Consider the following 19,901-nt stretch of genomic DNA (forward strand, 5'->3'; position numbering starts at 1 on the left):
GAAAAATTTCCTTTTGACAGGAAAAATCCCATCTCTGTCACTTTTCTTTCTGTGTGTGTGTGTGTGTGTGTGTGTGTGTGTGCGTGTGTGCTTTTCTTTCCCCAATTAACCACATTCTTCACAACTTTAAAAGTACCTTTTAAAAGTTATTATCAAAAATAGTTTGAAAGAACCATTATTTTAATGCACTTAGTTTTTTGTTTATTCAACTGTTGTCCATGCCCCAGCCATCAGCCTTATATATTTTAAACATATTGCTTGACAAACAGAAAAATTGTTAATGTGGATAATGAGATAGAAGCAAATGTAAAATTATCAATTGGAACAGGGATTTCTTTAGTTTCATTTGTGATTTCATGATTTTGTTTCAAAGCTTTTTTCCCCTCCAAACTTTCTCAGTTGACACAGAAAATCTTTCACAGGTATTCTGCACACACACACACACACACACACACACACACACACACTGACAGTTGCTTCACATTGTGAAAAAGTACATTAACCAAATTCTGGTGAAATCCAGCCCATTTATTGATCAATTTCACAATTCTACTCAACACAAAGTCATCCAGTAATGGTGTCATGCCAAAACTTCTCTCTCTCTCTCTCTCTCATTGACTCATACATTGATAAGACCATCTGAATCCCCATTCATGCACAAACATTTTATGAATTAAATGTTTTCTCTCACATTCAAAACACACATGTATCCACATATATAAATACATACACAAGATAAATGCACACACACACACACATACATACACACACACACTCTCTCTCTATTTCTCTCTCGCTCTCTCTCTCAAATACCCAAATACACACACATATGGGCTGATATCATTCCAACCCTTCCATTCTCTCTTCACAGACTACCCTCACCCACTCTCCTCAAAGTCTCAACTTCTCTGTCATTTAAACATGTATCATCTCTCCTAACCCCATTCCTGTGACATCTAGGCACATGTTTCAAACTCTTTCTCACAGACTAAAACATGGTCTTGTCAGCCCTTCACCCTAATGCTCATCTATGTGCACCACCAACATTATCTGTCCATGAGGAACAGGAGAAAAAAATCATCACAAATGAGGGCTATATATATATATATATATATTTTTTTTTAAAGCATACGCCAGATACCCCAAGTACCATGATGTGACAAGTTCAAACACCAACACCAGAAGGAAAGAAAAATCAGAATAGTCATCTCTCCTAAGAATATTCTGAGAAAGAGGAAGAAAAAGGAGAAGGTAGAAAAGTAGACATATACTCCAATTCACACACACATACATGTAAATACCACCTGGAACAATCACTTCTGTCTCGCACCTCTACCCCACCCAACCCATTTAAAAAAAGAAAAAGAAGGAGAAGAAGAAAACATTAAAAAAAACAAGTACCCCCAACACCCCACCTGACCCTTTCCCATTTCATCCTTTACCTCCACCCCTAAAAGTATTAAGTTATCAATTTTTCTTTGATATAAAGCAAAAAGCACATAAAATGAATAATCAACAAGGAGACAAAAGCAAAGGCAGACAGAAAGAGACAGAACAAAATTTCTGAAAAAAACAAACAAAAAACGAACAAAAACATTCAAAAAGCTTGATATGTCACCATATTATGGCCAATCTACTAAACCGTGATTAACCTAAATATCTAGCCTGTGTAACATTGTCAGTTTGAACACATAAAAAAACAAGAGAGGCAAGGCCTTCAAGACTCACTTGTGATACACTTTTTAAAAAATCCAAGCTTTTTATGTATTGAGTATAATTTCAAAATGTAATGTTTAAGATGAGAAAGATCAGTTTAAAGCAAATTAAGTCCCCTAGCATTAATTACAGAGTAATTTCCCTTCTTTACTATCTGCACCAAAACGTTTGCAAAATAAATAAAACTTCCATGCTTAGCAAAAGTTCCTGTTTGAACAAAAAATGATAATAATGGCTGCTCTTGTTGTTGGGTCAGAATATCAGATCAAAGTGCCAAGTTTAGAGAATACAAAAAATATAAATATAACAGTAAATGCAGTTTGCATATAATTAGGCTTCATTATTTTTTTTTTCTGCCCATCCCAGAGGTGCAATATTGTTTTAAACAAGATGACTGGAAAGAACCGAATTTTTCCTATTTTTATGCTTAATTTGGTGTCAACTGACAAAGTATTTGCAGAGAAAATGTCAATGTTAAAGTTTACCACAGACACACACACACACACACACAGACAACCGAACACCGGGTTAAAACATAGACTCACTTTGTTTACACAAGTGAGTCAAAAAAACCCTCTCTCACCCTCTCACCCTAGCCACTCATGTTCAGCTCTGCTGTTGCACCACTTTTTCTCCTTGAAACGTACCCTCTCTGCATTTAAACTGCCAAGAAAAGAAACGGCGATCAATTCTCAAAAATCTGCATGTTGATTTTTTTCCCAGTTTGTATTGATAAAAAAAAGATGATTAGTTTATCTTGCTCCATAATCAAAATGAAAGTGAGATGATACAGAATGAAATCAGCATCACACAAACTCAACTGACAGAACAAACTTTATCTTAACTGCTGCCTATTTCCCCTCCCATACCCCTTTCACTCTATGGCTTCTTCACTTTTCTTATAAAATCTATCAGTCTACAAATACATGAATAATACATATAAACAAGAGTTATATGTGAGTAAACTACCGGGTACTGAATTTCAAGACTTTGATACATTCTGGTTTAATAAGAATTAACATAAAAAGATTTATTTGGAACTGAAGTGCAGTCTGGCTGTATACTGCTTACATGATGTAAAATATTGAATCTGTTACCATCGAGTACTTTGATTCAACAGTTATCAAGAGATGAAAAAAATCATTAGATCTATTTTTGGTACATTTCAATTCTTACACTACGAACAGTTACTAATAGTAATCTATTTAATCAAAATCTAATGTAAAGTACATAGAAACTTCCCAACACACACACACACACACACACACACACATGCACACACACACATACACACACACACACAAAAGCTTTGACATATGCAAGAGAAGCTTTCTGTGACATCTGTTCACAGAAATTCTCACAAAGATTTAAGTGCAGGCACATTCTTCAACAAAATGATCAAGCATTCTGATCAGAGAGTGCACTAGTGGTTTTCACTGCTGTCAACAGCATCCACATATGTAAAAAAAATAAAATAAAAACAAGATGAAATGAAACAAAACACGACTCAACTGATGGATGGTCACAAACTGAATCCAAAAAAAAAAAAAAAAAAAAAAAAAAAAAAACCGAAAAAAAATGTACAGATGAAATTCTGTCAACACATTTTGTAAATACATATAACAGTAATTGCAAAAATGAGGCATAAAATGTGCACGACTGAGACATAAACCAGTGACTTACTTAAAATATGTGTGTATACATGAACATATATTTTGTGGAAGCACAACTCAAGTCAATGATGTAATCTATCTTAATAAAACCACATCCCATCCCCCCCACTTTTTAAAAAAAATAATAATAAAAATGAAAATTTTTAAAACTTAACAATTGAACCATGAAAAGCCCAAAAATGAAAAACAACAAAAAAACGAAAAAACATTTGTTAACAAAAATGAGAAGAGATACAACACATCACCCTGAAATCTAACAGAGAAACACAAATGTATGCACCTTTTCACTCAACCTCCTGATGTCTGAAACTGAATGAAGTCTGGTTTCGTTCTAATAACCACTTACTGATCTGAACTAAACTAATATCCTGCAGAATCTGTTCCAGAAACTGTCACCATCTGTCGACTACATCTCAAGTTGTTGTTTTTTTTCAGCCAGATGAAATCAAGGAGTGACAATGAAAATGTGCTGTGAGAGAGAATAAAAAGGTTTGATCTGAAGAAAATGTCTGATTTGAAAGGATACTGATGGCTGAACTGGCTGAAAAGATAAGTTGACAGCTGGTGACGACGTCTGAACTGTTCATTTCCATGTGTTTGTCAAAAGTCAGAAGTAAACATCATGCATCTCAAATGTTTCTGTAGCAGAGAAATTTCAAGGAAACCAAGAAGAAGAGAGTGGAAAAGAAAAATTAGAATTCAAACTTGTGCCTCCCCTTCTGTATGGAGTGGTGGTACCACTGAGCCAAACACCACTTTCACAATGAAACAAATTTGTTTAAAAACAAGAAGAATATCACCCTCATACAACACATAAGTAGTAATGCACTTTTGACACAACATGATCTACATTTCAATTTGAATGTTGGTGACCTTGTACTTTGCCCCGCACATTCATCATCAATTCTGAGGAACTCCAAGTTTGTTTCTTTATATGAAACGAGCTTTCAATATGAAAAAAACAGTAAATGGAGAGAAACCTTTATTGGAATGTTACAACAGAAATGAATCTATGACAATTACAAGACTTCATTTCTCTCTTTCTGTATCTATCCATTCGTCTCTCTCTTATCTTTTCAATCAATCATTTTTTACTTGACAAAATAATCAGTAATGCAGCAGCTCTTTTTATGACTTGTAAAATGTAAAATGTAATGTCAACACACTTAACTTGTTCAAGAATGAAGCAATCTTTCGTTTCAAAATGTAGATTCACAACACACATCCTCTAGCTCGTCAAAGCACTGCAATCAAGTCGGCAAAGTCTGAAGCAATGTCTTTTCTTGCATTTCAGGAACTCAAGCAGAATCAATAATGGCAGAAAGTGCAAAGCTCTGGTCAAATCCAACTGCATCCTACACACACATTATCCCCATACTGACCTTGATTTCAGGTCAAGGCCACTTAAGAGGGACACTGAATCATTCAACTCTGACACTGTCCCTGCGCATTCAAATTTTGATACCTTAAAGTCAAACCACTTTAAAGTAATCAATCACCTTTTTTTCTTCTTTTTTTTTTTTGACCCTGTGACCTTGAACCAAGATCATGGCCAAAGTGGAGAACAAATGCAAACATATTTCAATTTCCACATTTGGCAGTGCAAACTACCTGGCTAACTACCTACCTATTTGTTGAACTGGTCCAAAAATGCTACAGAAATTTCTGTCAGCACAAGGACCAAAATATCCATGCTATAACTTTGACCTTGATTATTTGGAAAGATCTGAGCTCTCAGAGTTTCTAATTCTTTAAAGTCAGTCAAAAAACTCTGAAAATATGAGACACTAGCTCAGAACATGTTTTTGACTTTGTGACATGAATGAAGTTTAAGATTGAAAAAATCAACTATGTGTCCACTGCGCCAAACCACTCTGAAATCAGTCCAGCTATTTCCCCCAAATCGCAATGTAATGGTAGGCAGTCACACAGACAAATAGACAGACAGATGAATGGAAACAACCACACATGGAAAGATGGATAGAAACAAATACACGTACATGCATGTATGACAAGGCTCCCACATTATGATTTCTTTTCTTTCAAAATTCTCACTAAAGTGGGGAAGTGAAGCACACAGAATCAGAAAAAAATCATTCTGCTAGGTAGACACAGATTGATTTATACAGGAATGCCATTATATTGGTGTATTCGTGCCAAGTCCCCCACGCCTCCCTGACACCACCCCACACGCGCAATTACTACTAGACCTGCACATACTCACACTTTCACACACACAGATGCATGCATACAAAGTCAACACATGTAAAAATATGCATTCACAGATATGTTTTAAACAAAAACAAACAAAATAAAAATGAAACAAAAACCACTCTGGAATGCAGGCCCACAAACACAGTGGAATTTCCTGCCCACATCATTTTCTCAGATGACACCAACTATCCTCTGATTCAAAGGGAAATACACACACACACACACAAATTCCAGCAATGTATCACAGCCCTGTTGACTGCACTGTTCGCAGTGTTCTCCCACAAAGGGGAGGTAAGATTAGGAAGAAGAGGGGAGGCAAAAGGACCAAGCAGCTACGAAAAGAGGGCGACTTTGACGCACACCAACCAACTTGCCCTCTTTGCTTGTTTCCCTATTCCACAAGAAAAAGAAGCATTAATATCCCCTCACCCCCGCATGTTACAAGTCAAAGAAAGTTCACAGGGTAGGATGGGGTGGTACAGGAAGGGAGGTGGGAGTCAGGGGGAGGGGGGGAGGGAAGAAGAAGGGAGGGAACACCAACTTGAGCAGTAACACAACCAAACATTTTTATTGTTATGTTTTTTAGCCCAGCCGAACACACAGGATCATAATTATCCTAGCTGAAGCATTTTGTGAACAAGACTAAAACTCCCCAAACACACCAACACACCAAATGTGGGAAAGAAAATCAGGCACATCAAGCCATCCTGGTCAATATATATAAGCAGAGGATAAAAAACAACAACAAAAATCAACACAATCACGAAAACAACGTTAACTTTGAATTCACACACAAAAAGGAATATACAGTAGAAAAAAATCCAAAACAATTTATGTGCTCAGTTATCAATTCAAAGAAATAGACAAAAAAAAAAAGAAAGATGTTAAAGAACATGTGCAGATGAATGGGTCAGCAAGGTGGAAAAAGAGAAAGGAAAATGGGACCGAAAGAAAATGTAACGACATTCACACAAGCTAAAAAAAAGAGATAGACATCCATTCAGTTCTGTCTTCACTTTTGTGATTCCAACCAGATCATCAATCACAACACACACGCACACATGCATGCATGCACACATTCAAATGCGCATGCACATAACAGTGACAAGACCGACCATAAAATACATCAAGTTGAAAAAAGTGCCCATACTTATCAATTCAGGACCAGTTTTCATTCCTTTCTGAGAGGAAAGGAGGGAATTTTCTTCTTTTTTTTCACCCCCATGACAGATAAACTCAAAATTCTAACATGGAACACACACACACACACACAGATTTATTTTTGAACATGTAATCCAATCAAATCCAAAGGTAAATCACCTATAACATAAAAGATGGAGGGCTTGTTTCAGTTTAGGTCAAGCATCAAAGCGTGCACACTGATACATATATATGCAACACATCTGCTTAAAGCAATAATAAAACAAACAAAAAAATCAGGGAAAGGAAAGTGGGCAACGAAAGTGGAAAAACATTTACATCAGCAGATTTCCTTTTTTTCCAGTGATTCCAAATATCAAGGTGTAATTAGAGAATCCAAATAAGTTTTAGTACATACTTTAACAACTCACAAGCAATTCAGCAATTTCATATCACGACCAAAGGGGTCCTAATTTGCCAGCCAAACCTGTTCTATTTTGCAAGAACATTTCGGTCATTGGCAAACTATAGGATGCACAGAACTGATTACAATGGTGTTCATTGAGCATTTCATGACAGACAACGGGAGAAATTTGAAGCAGAGTTTAACAGCATATATGAATGTTAATTTTGTCACTTATCCGGGATACATGTAAATTCTTTCAGCATATAAATAAAAGATGACAACTCACTGGAAACAACTACTGCTTTAAAGACCCTGCTTTCTGTGCAGAAAGGCATGAAATACTTATACTAAATACTACTTGAAATGAATTTTTTTTTTTAAAGTTGTATCAAGAATTGCTTGAAAAGAAGTCTTTTTAAATGTGGATAAAATAAAAGATTTCAAGCGAAAATAGCTTACGAGTCAAACAATACACAGTTTCTATCCTACATAACTGTCCATCTAATATGAAGGGAGCCACTTACTGACCTAAAATAGAAAAACTCATCGCAAGAATCAATGGCACAATACAAAATTCCACACAGACTAGTTCTTTTAATGACTTAATGACTGTTTTCACTTCTTTATCATATTGCTTAGCACACAACTTACTACAGTTGTTCGAACAGAAGTTTTTTTCTTGTGCACGAGTCTTTAAATATCATTCAAAGGTATACCTTATAATGCTGATTCTCCTGATCTGCTTCTTTCTTTTATTTGCTGCCCTCCATGTCTGTCTCTGTATCTTTTTCTCCATCTAATTAAAATTTATTGTTGTTTATCCCCCGATGGTATACTGTGTGATAACATTTCTATGTACAATAGAAGTTGAATAACAATATATTAAAAAATATTTTTTAAATCAAGAAGAAAATCTGATTCATATACATACATACCAGGAGGACAAAAAGAAGGAACATTCTGAATGTATCTATTGTCTGAATCAACTGTTATCCAGGCATAAAAAAAACAACAACCAAGTTTAGATTGGATATATTTTCTCTTTGGGGAAAAACAATAAACTTATGCACAATGAATATATTCCCTCTCAATCGGTTTGCAAAATACAGAGTGAAAACTACTCAAGATGGCAAGAGATATGATTTTGTTGTTGCTGCTGTTATTTTCCTCTCTTTTTTTTGTTTTTGTTGTTTTTGTTGTTGTTGACCTCAACTACATGCAAGTCTGTGGAGCACATAATTTTTTCTTTTCTTGAATTCTTTTCTTTTTTCCCTCTATTTCTAAGTGCTCAATATGACGCTGTCTATGAGAAATGGAGTCGCTTTTGTGGCTTAAAAAAAAACACACCATTTTTTTAATCTCAAGTCACAATGGCACCAGTGCTATGCCACACACAATTAATGAGAAACAAATATAAAAAAAATCTCTCTATCTCATTCATTGTCAGTGCACCAATAAGATAACAGGACTTTTTTTTTCAGACAGTACACAAAATTATCACAAATGAAAACAGCATCGGAAAGTAAGAATCTTTGACATGTTTTTTCATTGCTACTTTGTTGTTGTCAACAAAGGTAAGGTATCCTAACTGACGATCCTCATAAAGAGCAAGAGCATGGCTGGCAATGATGCAATCAAACAGCAAGACCGTGGCTTGTGGCTTGTGCCCCCCCCAGGCCCCCCCCACCACCCAACCACATCCCCCACCCTTCACCCTCTACTGCCCTCATGCTATAATTACTGTGAAGATGATACGACCTGCTGCTGCCTTACACTGTTGTTGTTTTACTAACAATGGTCATGATACTGTGTGTATGTGTTTTCATCTGTGTGTTATGCATGTGTTGTTACCTAGTTCTTTGCGCATTGGTCACTGGCACAGCATGCACATGTGTCTGTATGTATGTATGTGCTGCTAACCCAGTTCTTTGCAATGATCACTGACGTAGCGTGTATGTATGTGTCTGTGTATGTGTGTGTGGTTATCTAGTTTGAGTTATGCATCTCTTCAGAAAAGCAGCAAGCTTCACACTTGAAAGGTGATCCTTTTAGCTATTCTTTCCATGAAATATATGTGTAGAAATGTTGTGTCTTTTTCACAACAGCCATCAGCACAGGTGGGAAGGAACAGTAAATCCCACTGTGCATTCCTGTCAAAAAGAGTCTGGCAAATCCAGATGTCAATATGAACTGTAGTTTTACACATGACTGTCAAATATTCACACACACAAAAAAAAACACCTAAAAAACCCAAAGAACATTCTAAATTAGCAAATACGACACAGATCACACTCACTAGAACTGCTAAAAAAAAACAACTAAAAAAAACAGAACACAAAAAAACAACAGTCAAAGCAAACAAATTTTGTCAAGAAAATTAAGAATTCCTGCCTTTTTAGCACTCCCATACAGCCACATGACAAGAATCCGTTTTTTGTTTTTTTCCAATTTACAGTAATTGTCTTCTTTTTTTTTTCTTTTTTAACCACTCAGAACAAACACTGGAAAGTCAAGGAATCATTCTGATGATCTGCAGCATAAACAAACAATGGAGAAACAAAGAGTGTTAAAAGAAGATTTACTTCCTTTGAATGTGTTTTATGTCTCCAGTATGACTAAAGTTTTTGTATATCAGATTGGTATTTGTTCAGATGGATACCGTTAAGTGCAAAAACAAACAAAAATCAAAACAAAATACAGACATAAGCTGACCTTATTGTGGTTATCACCTACATTTGACCTTTATACACACACACACACACACACACACACAGGGAGTGCATGAATGCATACATGAGTGAGGGCTTACATACAATTCAGGAATGTACAGATCCTATGCTGATGCTGACCTGAACACACACATAATACATGATTTACCAACACTAGATAACTAGATATGCAGAAATGGGAGTGTCAACTGTCAGCATGCTGATCTACAGTACCCACCTTCCCCAACCCTCTTCACCAGCCACATATACAAAACAATACTAGTGTAGCAGCCTGTTTGTACCCCAGTTGTTTTTTTACCCCAGGGGTAAAATCTGTCTACCTTGAAATGACCCCTGTCGATAAATTTGGCCCTGCTATAATCAATACAGGCTGTCATAGCAGTAAAAGCTAGCCCAAAACGACCCCCTTTCTCTTTCAGTAAACCGATTTAACACGTTGGTAGAAGGTACTTTCTAACTGGGTAGGAGGGGTGGAGTCTAGCCCTGAATGACCCGGGGTAAAACCGGAGGGTGTTTTTGGACTGTTACCCTGGGACAGGTGGATGTCTGGTCACCAAGCTAGTGCCAGCAGAACACGGCTTACAAGGCCAGGTGCTCTGCAGTGCACTGCTGTCTCCTTTGTCAAGTGCCAAGGTAACTGTTCTGTCTATACTTGAATCAGCTTCAAAAGATTAACATTCTGAATACACTACCTCGAACATGAGATAACAAAACCATATCATATCCAATCTATTAATACCCATAACTTTTGAATTTTCAAACAGTTCACCCCAACAATAATGAAAGTGTCCTCTGAACAAATGACAAAGCACTGCTGCAAAAATCCATTGGCTGTGATTTCTTACCTATGCAACATATCAACTCCCAGTTGGCCTCGAACCAATAAAACAGAACTTACCAGAGTATCAATTTAGACAAGGACTTGTTTAACCATGTGGTCATGCATAGTGTTTGATGACAGACAGGCAGACAGACACACAAGACAAGACAGACATAGTGAATGCTACGCATTCCCCCTTATATTAGGATATTAGGAGCATATAAAAAGGCTAAACGGTATCAACGATAATGTTCATGACAATAAGGAAAAGGATGATACTTTGGACCAGTCACCTGGACAGGTGACAAATGAATGACGACTGAATGGAAACAGAATGTTCAAGCAGTACATGACAAGCAAATCAGTCAGTAAACTGAAAGCTAATATTGACCAGAAAAGAGCAAGCTGACTCAACTCATCATCTAAGCATTTGGGATTGACACTAAAATCATCATAAAGCAATGCAGACTAATAACAAAAAAAGCTATTGGTAAAAATACAGAAGCTATGTAATTCATGCTCTGGTACCAACCATTGTGTGATGTTATTTCTCAGTGCACTACATGAATACAATTTTCATTAAGTACACAGATGGCACGAAGTTGTCAATTAGTGCACCATCATATTTTGTAACATTCAATCCAGTATTTAGTTACACACTGATGATGTTCTCTCTTGGATGAATCAACAAGCACAAGATAAACTCCATCAAACTGAAAAAATACTTACTGGTAATCCTTCATTAGTCAAAGTACAGGCATTAAGTATGCACACACTGACAAAAAGTATCAGTTTCCCATCTGTTCAATATTTCAGAGTAAAAAATGAATGATTTGGCTCTATCCATACAGATTCAATTAACAGTGTGTGTCATTCATCACTTTCAGAAGTCCATCTCATTGCACTCAGTTCTCCAAATCTTTCATCAAAAGAAACTAATCACTTTTCAGCATGAAAATTTTAGTTCAGTACTGTACGCTTTGCACAACCACAAGTAACTAATTTCTCACATCCAGAGATTCAAATACAGCATGGCACACTTAGTTCTCAATATTGCTATTATATTATGACGATGAAGGAAAACTGGAGTTTCTTTTTTTTCTTCATTTTTTCAAAGGAAATAAATTCTGAAAATCTATATCCACTACAAAATGGATTTTTTTTAAATACAGAAATGTGTTTAGCATCCAGCATCCATAAGAAACAAGGAGATTGGACAGACAGACAGAACTGTTGAAACATTAAAACATCCCATATTCATGGGCGGAAATCATCACGTTTTGAAACAGACAATGTAACACAGCACACAGAATGAGGAGATGAGAGGATGGCAAAGACGAGAATGTGGTGATGGATGAGAGGGGGAGGGGACATGGGGATGGGGGAGAGGACAGGGGGGAGGGGACAGGGGGATGGTAGGAAGGGGACAGCGAACCCTTATGTCAGTCACATTCATGAGACAGGGACTCCATGGTGAATGACAAGCAGCGTCAAGTCCATTTGACGTCGTAGCCGCTCCAGTCAGGGGGCGGGGCCAGAAAGACTCGGCGACCTTTCAGCATGAAGCTGACCACACCTCTGTAGGCTGCACGGGGTACACCTGCCTGGTGACACAGTGGCAAGCGCATCAAAATCCCATGTAGAATGACTGGCTCCACTTGACTCATACAGTCAGAAACCATGCGCACGCACGCACACACACTTGTAGAACAACTGGCTTCACTTGACTCATTCAGTCAGAATGCACACCCGCACACACACACACACACACTTGTAGAATGACTGGTTTCATTTGACTCATACAGTCAGAATGCATGCACATGCACACATACACTTATGCACGCACACACTCACACACACTTGAAGAATGACTGTTTTCACTTGACAGTCAGAATGCATGCAAACACACATTCACTCACACAAGTACATTTTCAGAACATATACAAATCAAACAAATCATATGATGCCACCTCCAACCACCAAGACATTGTGTGCGCGCACATGCACACACTCACTAGTACACACTATCCCCATCTCTCTCTCTCTCAAAGAGCCATACCTTCAAATCATCCATGATGCCGAGCAATTTGGCGAATCTTTTGAACTCATCTTTAGTGGCGTACTGGACTCGAACCTTGGTCTCTTCTGGCTTCAGTCCATTCAGTGCTTCAGTGGCACTGAGCACTGCTGCACTGTACACTTCCTTCACAAACTGCTGGTCATACTGCTCCTGAAACACAGGGTATGTATTGTATTGTTCTGTACTGTACTGTACTGTACTGTACTGTATTGTAGTGTACTGTATTGCATTGGATTGGATTGCACTGGACTGCGTTGGATTGGATTGCACTGAAATGGACTGTACTGCATTTTGTATTGGACTGGATTGGATTGTATTGTATTGTATTGTACTGTGTTGGAGCGGATTAAATTGCACTGTATTGTATATGTATTGTACTGTATTGTATTGTACGTACGTTATTTTTGTTCTTTTTTTGTCACCAAAGATTTCCGTGTGTAAAATTTGGACTGCTCTCCCTGGGGAGAACAGTAGTGCAGCGCCACCCCCACCCTTTTTGTTTTTTTTCTCTGTCTGCAAGTGTATTTGTTTTCCAATCAAAGTAGATTTTCTACAGAATTTTGCCAGGAACAACCCATTTGTTGCTGTGGATTCTTCTATGTGCACTGAGAACATGCTGCACACAGGACCTCGGGACCAACCAACCAACCAGCGGCCAGATCACAACTCATGGTGAAGCAGAGGAGGAGAAAATACTAGCGAGCATGGGATTCCATCCCTAACACTCAGATATTCTCGCATCCTATGGGGACGCATTACCCCACTAGGCCACCACCCAACCTTGTCTGTGATGTACGAAGGGACACATGAAACTGCAAAACATTCCTCTCCCTGGCAGGACCCAAACAAGCATTCATGAGATCCAACTTCTTCTCTTCCCTTTACTTCATTTTGTGTGTCAAAGCCTGGGTCTTGAGAATCACAACGGTGAAGAAAGCAAGCAATGCAGCTCTCAATCGTGTCTCAGCCAGTGACTTACCTAAGCAGCATATTGAAAGAGCTGACATGTTAAATCAGTCTTTGTCGTTTTTGTTGTTTGTGGCTGTACTTCTGAGCACTCTATCATGCCCTGTATGAGTCCTGTCAAGCTCCAGTCTCCAATGCCTCACTGAGAAGCAGTTTCAATAAAAAGGAAGAAATACAGCTGCCTTGGCACAGAAAAAGGCATCATGCAGGATTTGAATCACAAATTTTAAAAACTTGTTAAAAATTTGCAAATCACCAAAGGACCCAAATTTTAAATCTATCCTGTCAGGGTGCCCTGGTGAAAAGTATGTCATTTTGAGTGTGAGTTCACATCTCTTGCATGAATCATCATCTGTTACATAGGATAGCTGTTATATGGGATATTTCAGATGAAAAGAATATGCTTTGGGGATAATGATTTTTAAATTGTCATTCACTTTCTAAATTCAAGTTAAGGTGGTACATTTCACTCTGTGCTTTAGTAACTGACAGAATCAAAAAATGATTTTGAAAAAAAATTACATAGAGCAAATATCAAATCATTTACAAACCTGACTTATAAGGATGATGAAAGGGATTTTTTTTTTCACAACTTCTTAAAAACTTCTTACAACCTGTATGAATCCTGCAGAAGAAGCCTATGACAACAATAACTTGCTCTTTTCCAGGAGTGTCCTCTTGCAATTTTGACAGCTGAACCATCCTCTATTACATCAGCCCTATATACACATAGTTCCTTTCCTGGTCTCTTAACAGATACCTCTAGTCAAAATAGGTAGTGTCTTTTAATCTTTTACAAGTGAAACTTCAATGCTTCCTTAACCCTTTGAGCCCTGAGTTCCTAAGCAATTTTAACCCTTCTGCCTGAGCTCCTGAGCCAAATTTGCAAATAATTGGTATTAAACCCTTGGAGCCCTGACCACCGCTTTACCGGTGGCAGAGAAAAATGATATAATGCCCAGCCACCGGTTGAGTGGTGTGTAAACACTTGTGTGCAGAGTCTCAACCTGGCCCGTCAGGGCAGAAATCAGGGACAAAACGTGCGAGAAAACAACTGTACACAACACAGCAAGTAACGGATATGCTTGATGATTTATCGGAAGTAGAGTATGACAATGATTACTTTGATAGTGAGGTTGAATTCGAATTGGAGGATTTTGCTACAGATAGTGATGTTGAAAATGAATCTAAGCATGCAGAATCAGTTGATCAAAGGAGGCATGTCAGGCTGAGACTCTGCACACTTCATGGTAGAAATTGATCTTTTTTATCCAAAGCACATGCACAGTGAAAAGGCGCGGCAATGTTGGTACTACGTTTGCTGACGTCAGAATATTACGGTTTTTCTGATTGGCTCTTCAATATAAGTCAACCAATAGCAAAGCACGACACAAGTGTTTACGCACCGCTCAACCGGTGGCCAGGCATTATGCCACCCCTCCCCACCACTGGTAAAGCAGTGGTCAGGGCTCACAGGGTTAATGTAAACATGTAATGATGCCGTTCAAGTCCAAGTGAAGTGAATATTTTACCGGCAAACAGGTGGATTTGGAAGAGATTTCAAATTGCATCAACCATATATACTTCTGGCATTTCTGCGTCACATAACTGTAAAAATCGTCTATTGGCCCTGAATGAGTTAAAGACTAATTGTTACATGATCTCTCACCAAAGCTGCTGATGAACAAATGAAGCAGACTGTTATTAATTGATTGACTGACTGATGCAATATTCATTGATATGGATACTTATTTAGTGCCTAACCTGGGTCAGAGGCAAATTTCTAAGCGTTTTACTAACACAGAGTCGTTTGTACAACAGGTTGCCTTGCTGGGCAGAAACAACCATGAGCTGCCTTTATATGCTCATTATTTGTTTCCTGTGTCACTGAATTCTCAGTTCTGTCATTCAGTCAGGCACACACACACACACACACACACACACACACACAAACATGCACACACAACTATAGAACAGTTTAGACATCAGCTACTGAAACAAAACAGAGTGCAAAAGCACAGTACAGATTTGAATGGTATCTGTCACTACAGACATGTACACAGAGCCTTTACCTTGTTCAGATTGGAAAGGTCCATCCTTGTGAAGGGAACAAACTTAGTGTTGAGCTGGATAAACTTAAGATGCTTGTCAAAGAACAGTCCCCTGCAAAGAAGCGAATAAGTTTTATATAAAAATACAAAAAACAAGTGAGCAAACAAACCAATCAATGGCTGAGGGGTGGACGACAAGAACGGCACCATATACAGCACAATATTTCAAACAAGAACCCTATATTCTCCAAAATATCATAACAAAAAAAGACTCAGGTGGTGTGCTTGGTACCAACATCTGCCCTTGATTCTCAGTACTCACTGACAAACCAGGCTACAAGAGGAAAGCTTCCACAGTGACCATAACCCATGAACAAGGTCAACTGGAGTCTTATATCTGTCTGTATGGTCAGCCATTTCTCCAAACTCACCAGGCCTCTTCTTGCAATGTCTTAAATGAATCTGCTTCAAGTTCAGGGGTTTTCACATACTGTAACAACATCGAACATTTAGTGAAATGAAGAAATGAAATTTGAAAAAAAAAAAAATCTTTCTGCCAGAAAACCAAAACGTAAGAAACAAATATTTTGACACAATATCATTTAATAAGTTGAAAAGGTAACCATAAACAATGACCACATGAGTGGTGTTTCTTCAAGAGATGATACAGTGCTCTGCTGTCCTGTTCTATACCATGCTGTACTGGGTTCCCACAGCTGTAACAAAACAAAATTACATGCCTTTTCCACATCAGACTGACAAGAAAAATAAGAAAAAAAAGTCTGCTACACAACCGGCAAAAATAAACTGACAGATATCCCAGTATCAATTGTTCAGTTTTCATCATTTTTTTTCTTTTTCAACTGTATGTATATTTGTTGTTTTTTTCTTTGATTTTTTTTTTCATTAACTCTCTCAATACGAACAGCAAAAGAGACGACGTTAACAGCGTTTCACCCCAATTACCATCATCAAAATATTGCAAGCGGAAGGCTTGAAGAGGTGAATGTTGACAAAGAATACCACAATTCTGACGACGGAAGCTAAAGGTTGGGTCATTCAGACACCCACTGGACATCCGAGAGGTCTGTGTAGAGGAGAAGAGAGGACTGGCCGTACTGAGTGAGTTAAGCTCTTTGTTCAATAATACCGGTAAAAGATATTTTATTACAATTCAGTTTTCTGGATCATGAAGGGCAGAACATATTTTTCCAAGATCTTTTCCAGCCCTCAAAAATGGTTCTCTCATCATCCCAAGACTTTTCCAAACTTCCATGAGTGTACAATCCCTGTGTTGTTATATACACTGACCAGCCTAGATTCTGCTGTACCTCTAAACTGAACAGTAATGTACTGAATTCTGTTGTATGCTACAGGGTACATAGTTGTGTCAGATTATGACCATCATAATAGCAGTGGAGACAACTCCTGCCCCAACTATCTGAGGCAAGAATTTGATTACGATGCAGAGTTTCTTGCCCGAGTTACACCTTCACTCTCTCAGCCAAGAGGGCTCAGGCCAGTTGGTGTTGGGATGGTTCCCGAAGGCCAACATGCCCCCAAGATTGCAGCACTAAGCACCAGTGCAATGTTGCCTCCCAGCTTGAGAGTCAAGTCCTTCTCAATAGACTAAGCTGTAAATGAATTCCCACTGCATGGTACACTGCAATGTCGATGCACTGTCCTTCATTCTGCTGCACTCACTTGCTGACACCCTTTTTCCCAAAGGTGCTGGTGCGACAGATCTCTGGGCGGATGCACTGCCGTTCTTTCCGCTGGTCTGGGTGACGCATCCAGTCATCCCAAAAACTGCAACACACCGCACAATGCACAATACCATGATTTTTTTTTTTCAGAAGCGGTTCTGTGTCACCCATCCAACTGTCCCAAAACCTGAAACTTGCATGTGGACAAAAAAAATCATTATTACAGGCTGACATAGTTATAATAACTATTAAGTTATAATCTAATTTATATTGCACCTTACAATGTAAAACATGCTTAGCTGCGCAGTACAATGAGAAACCAGACGAGTGTAATAAACATTTACACACTAAAACAACTTTCACTGTACAGACATCCAACCAAGCACTCAAAGTCAAACACTAAGTTATGTACATATATTTACACACAAAAACATCATAAACAACTCTCATCATACATCTCAAACATCAGTACAGTAGAAATGGTAACATTGACACGATGTACAAACACTCAAAGAGCACCATCACGGTTGAGTTTGAAGAAAACCTACGCCAACCAAATATATCCCAGAATGTTCGGTTCAGCACATGAATTAGTAAAGCCTGCTTCCCTCCTAAAACAGTGTTTGTGATTACCATGGGCAGATCAAGCTGCTCTGTGAACTGACCTGTCAGGCCACTTGGGTCCCAGCTCCTTCCACAGATCTCTCTCCATCATCCAGCCCAGGCCCGGGAAAAAATCTGTTCTATACAACTTCTCTGTAACAGACACACACACCAATCATGTGACACACTGTTGGTAATTCATATGTGTGTGTGGAGGGGGTTGGGGGGAGGGGCAATCACACTGTCACATTTGGATGTGTGTGTATGTTTGTGTGTGTGTGTGTGTGTGTGTGTGTGTGTCTGGGGCAGGGGGGGGGGGGGTGAGAGGGTAATCACACTGTCACATTTGGATGTGTGTGTATGTTTGTGTGTGTGTGTGTGTGTGTGTGTGTGTCTGGGGCAGGGGGGGGGGGGGGGGGGGGGTGAGAGGGTAATCACACTGTCACATTTGGATGTGTGTGTATGTTTGTGTGTGTGTGTCTGGGGAAGGGGGGGGTGAGAGGGTAATCACACTGTCACATGTGGATGTGTGTGTATGTTTGTGTGTGTGTGTCTGGGGAAGGGGGGGGGGTGAGAGGGTAATCACACTGTCACATGTGGATGCAGCCAACTCACACCCATCTTCAAATATCATTTACATCGATACCAAATTTCATCATTTGTCATGACCTTCATAATGAATTCCATAATCATCAATATTATCATTTCCGTTGTATTTGTTGAAATATAAACATCATCAATGACAACAGCACTTTCATCACCATAAGAAGAAGAAAGACCTGTGGGTTTTATTGGTTATATCTGTATTCAAGAACAATGCTCTTGTATGTTTTTGTTCATTTCCAAAGCCCTTCTTAATTTTCTTCTGAAAGTATTGGCTTTTTCAGTCAGGATGGTTTGCGTTATGACATTTTACACAATATCCCTGCCTCCATTGCTCCTTCACTGATGTCAAAGTGTGTTAAAGTGTGTGTGTGTGTAAGTTCTTTCTTCAACATCTTTTCACATATGAATTCAGAGTGTGAGTGAGTCACTAAGTGTGAGTGCATGCGTGCATGTGTGTGTGCATGTGTGTGTGTGTGTGTGTGTGTGTGTGTGTGTGTGTGCATCACATACATGTATATATATGCTGTAACAAGACATACTTGAAGTCAATAAAACACATATTCATACAGACAGAAGCACAGTAACGCAGACAAAAAAACACACATCAACACACTCACACACACACACAAAATACACCATGCAAAATGTTCCCAATGCATTACCTGGTTCATCTGCAATAAGATTCGATTTCCCATTATCATTCCAAGCTGACACGCACCACAACCATGGGTCATTGTGCAGCAGGGGGTAAGTGGCCAGAAAATACTCAAAGAAATCTGGGGCAATGTCAAGGTCATCTGCAATTGCCAAATCAGTATTGCATTAGCAGCATTCATATCATATTCATAAACAAAACAAAATATGGTCAAGCCATACAAATGATTTCCAGTAAATGCGTTCAGAAGGACAAGCACAAAATAGCGATCAGGCACTCAATACCAGTTGAACAGATATTCACACTGCCAGTGAAGCAAAATATGCATGCACTGCCATACACATATACACAATCAATCTCCAAAGCCGATGGACTGTATCCAAACTGAGAAGTGCAGTGAGACAGTGCAAGTCAATCTCGATGATGTGCATGGATTGGAAATGCTCTCTCCACCTGTCCCCTGTGCGACTAATGTTTGACTGAGTCAGTGTAATGGTGACAGAGCAGTCAGCTTCAGTGCAGATCAATCATACTTC

The 19,901-nt window shown here is 38.6% G+C and overlaps 1 protein-coding gene across 3 annotated transcripts in view; it reads right to left on the reverse strand.

The window, feature by feature from the left end:
• Window positions 1-3,254: 3,254 nt before the first annotated feature.
• Window positions 3,255-19,901, reverse strand: part of LOC143276052 (alpha-1,3-mannosyl-glycoprotein 2-beta-N-acetylglucosaminyltransferase-like) — a 32,656-nt gene continuing 16,009 nt past the window's right edge. For all 3 annotated transcript variants that reach the window (XM_076580455.1, XM_076580448.1, XM_076580442.1), the window contains exons 7-12: window positions 19,373-19,507; window positions 18,167-18,257; window positions 17,500-17,604; window positions 15,817-15,907; window positions 12,758-12,928; window positions 3,255-12,302 (exon numbers count right to left, since the gene is read on the reverse strand). In XM_076580455.1, the coding sequence (XP_076436570.1) occupies window positions 12,189-12,302; window positions 12,758-12,928; window positions 15,817-15,907; window positions 17,500-17,604; window positions 18,167-18,257; window positions 19,373-19,507 (707 nt within the window). In that variant the 3' untranslated portion in view covers window positions 3,255-12,188. The remainder of the gene's footprint in view (window positions 12,303-12,757; window positions 12,929-15,816; window positions 15,908-17,499; window positions 17,605-18,166; window positions 18,258-19,372; window positions 19,508-19,901) is intronic.

The sequence above is a fragment of the Babylonia areolata genome, chromosome 2 (genome assembly GCF_041734735.1).
Source record: "Babylonia areolata isolate BAREFJ2019XMU chromosome 2, ASM4173473v1, whole genome shotgun sequence".
Taxonomy (NCBI): Eukaryota; Metazoa; Mollusca; class Gastropoda; order Neogastropoda; family Buccinidae; genus Babylonia; species Babylonia areolata.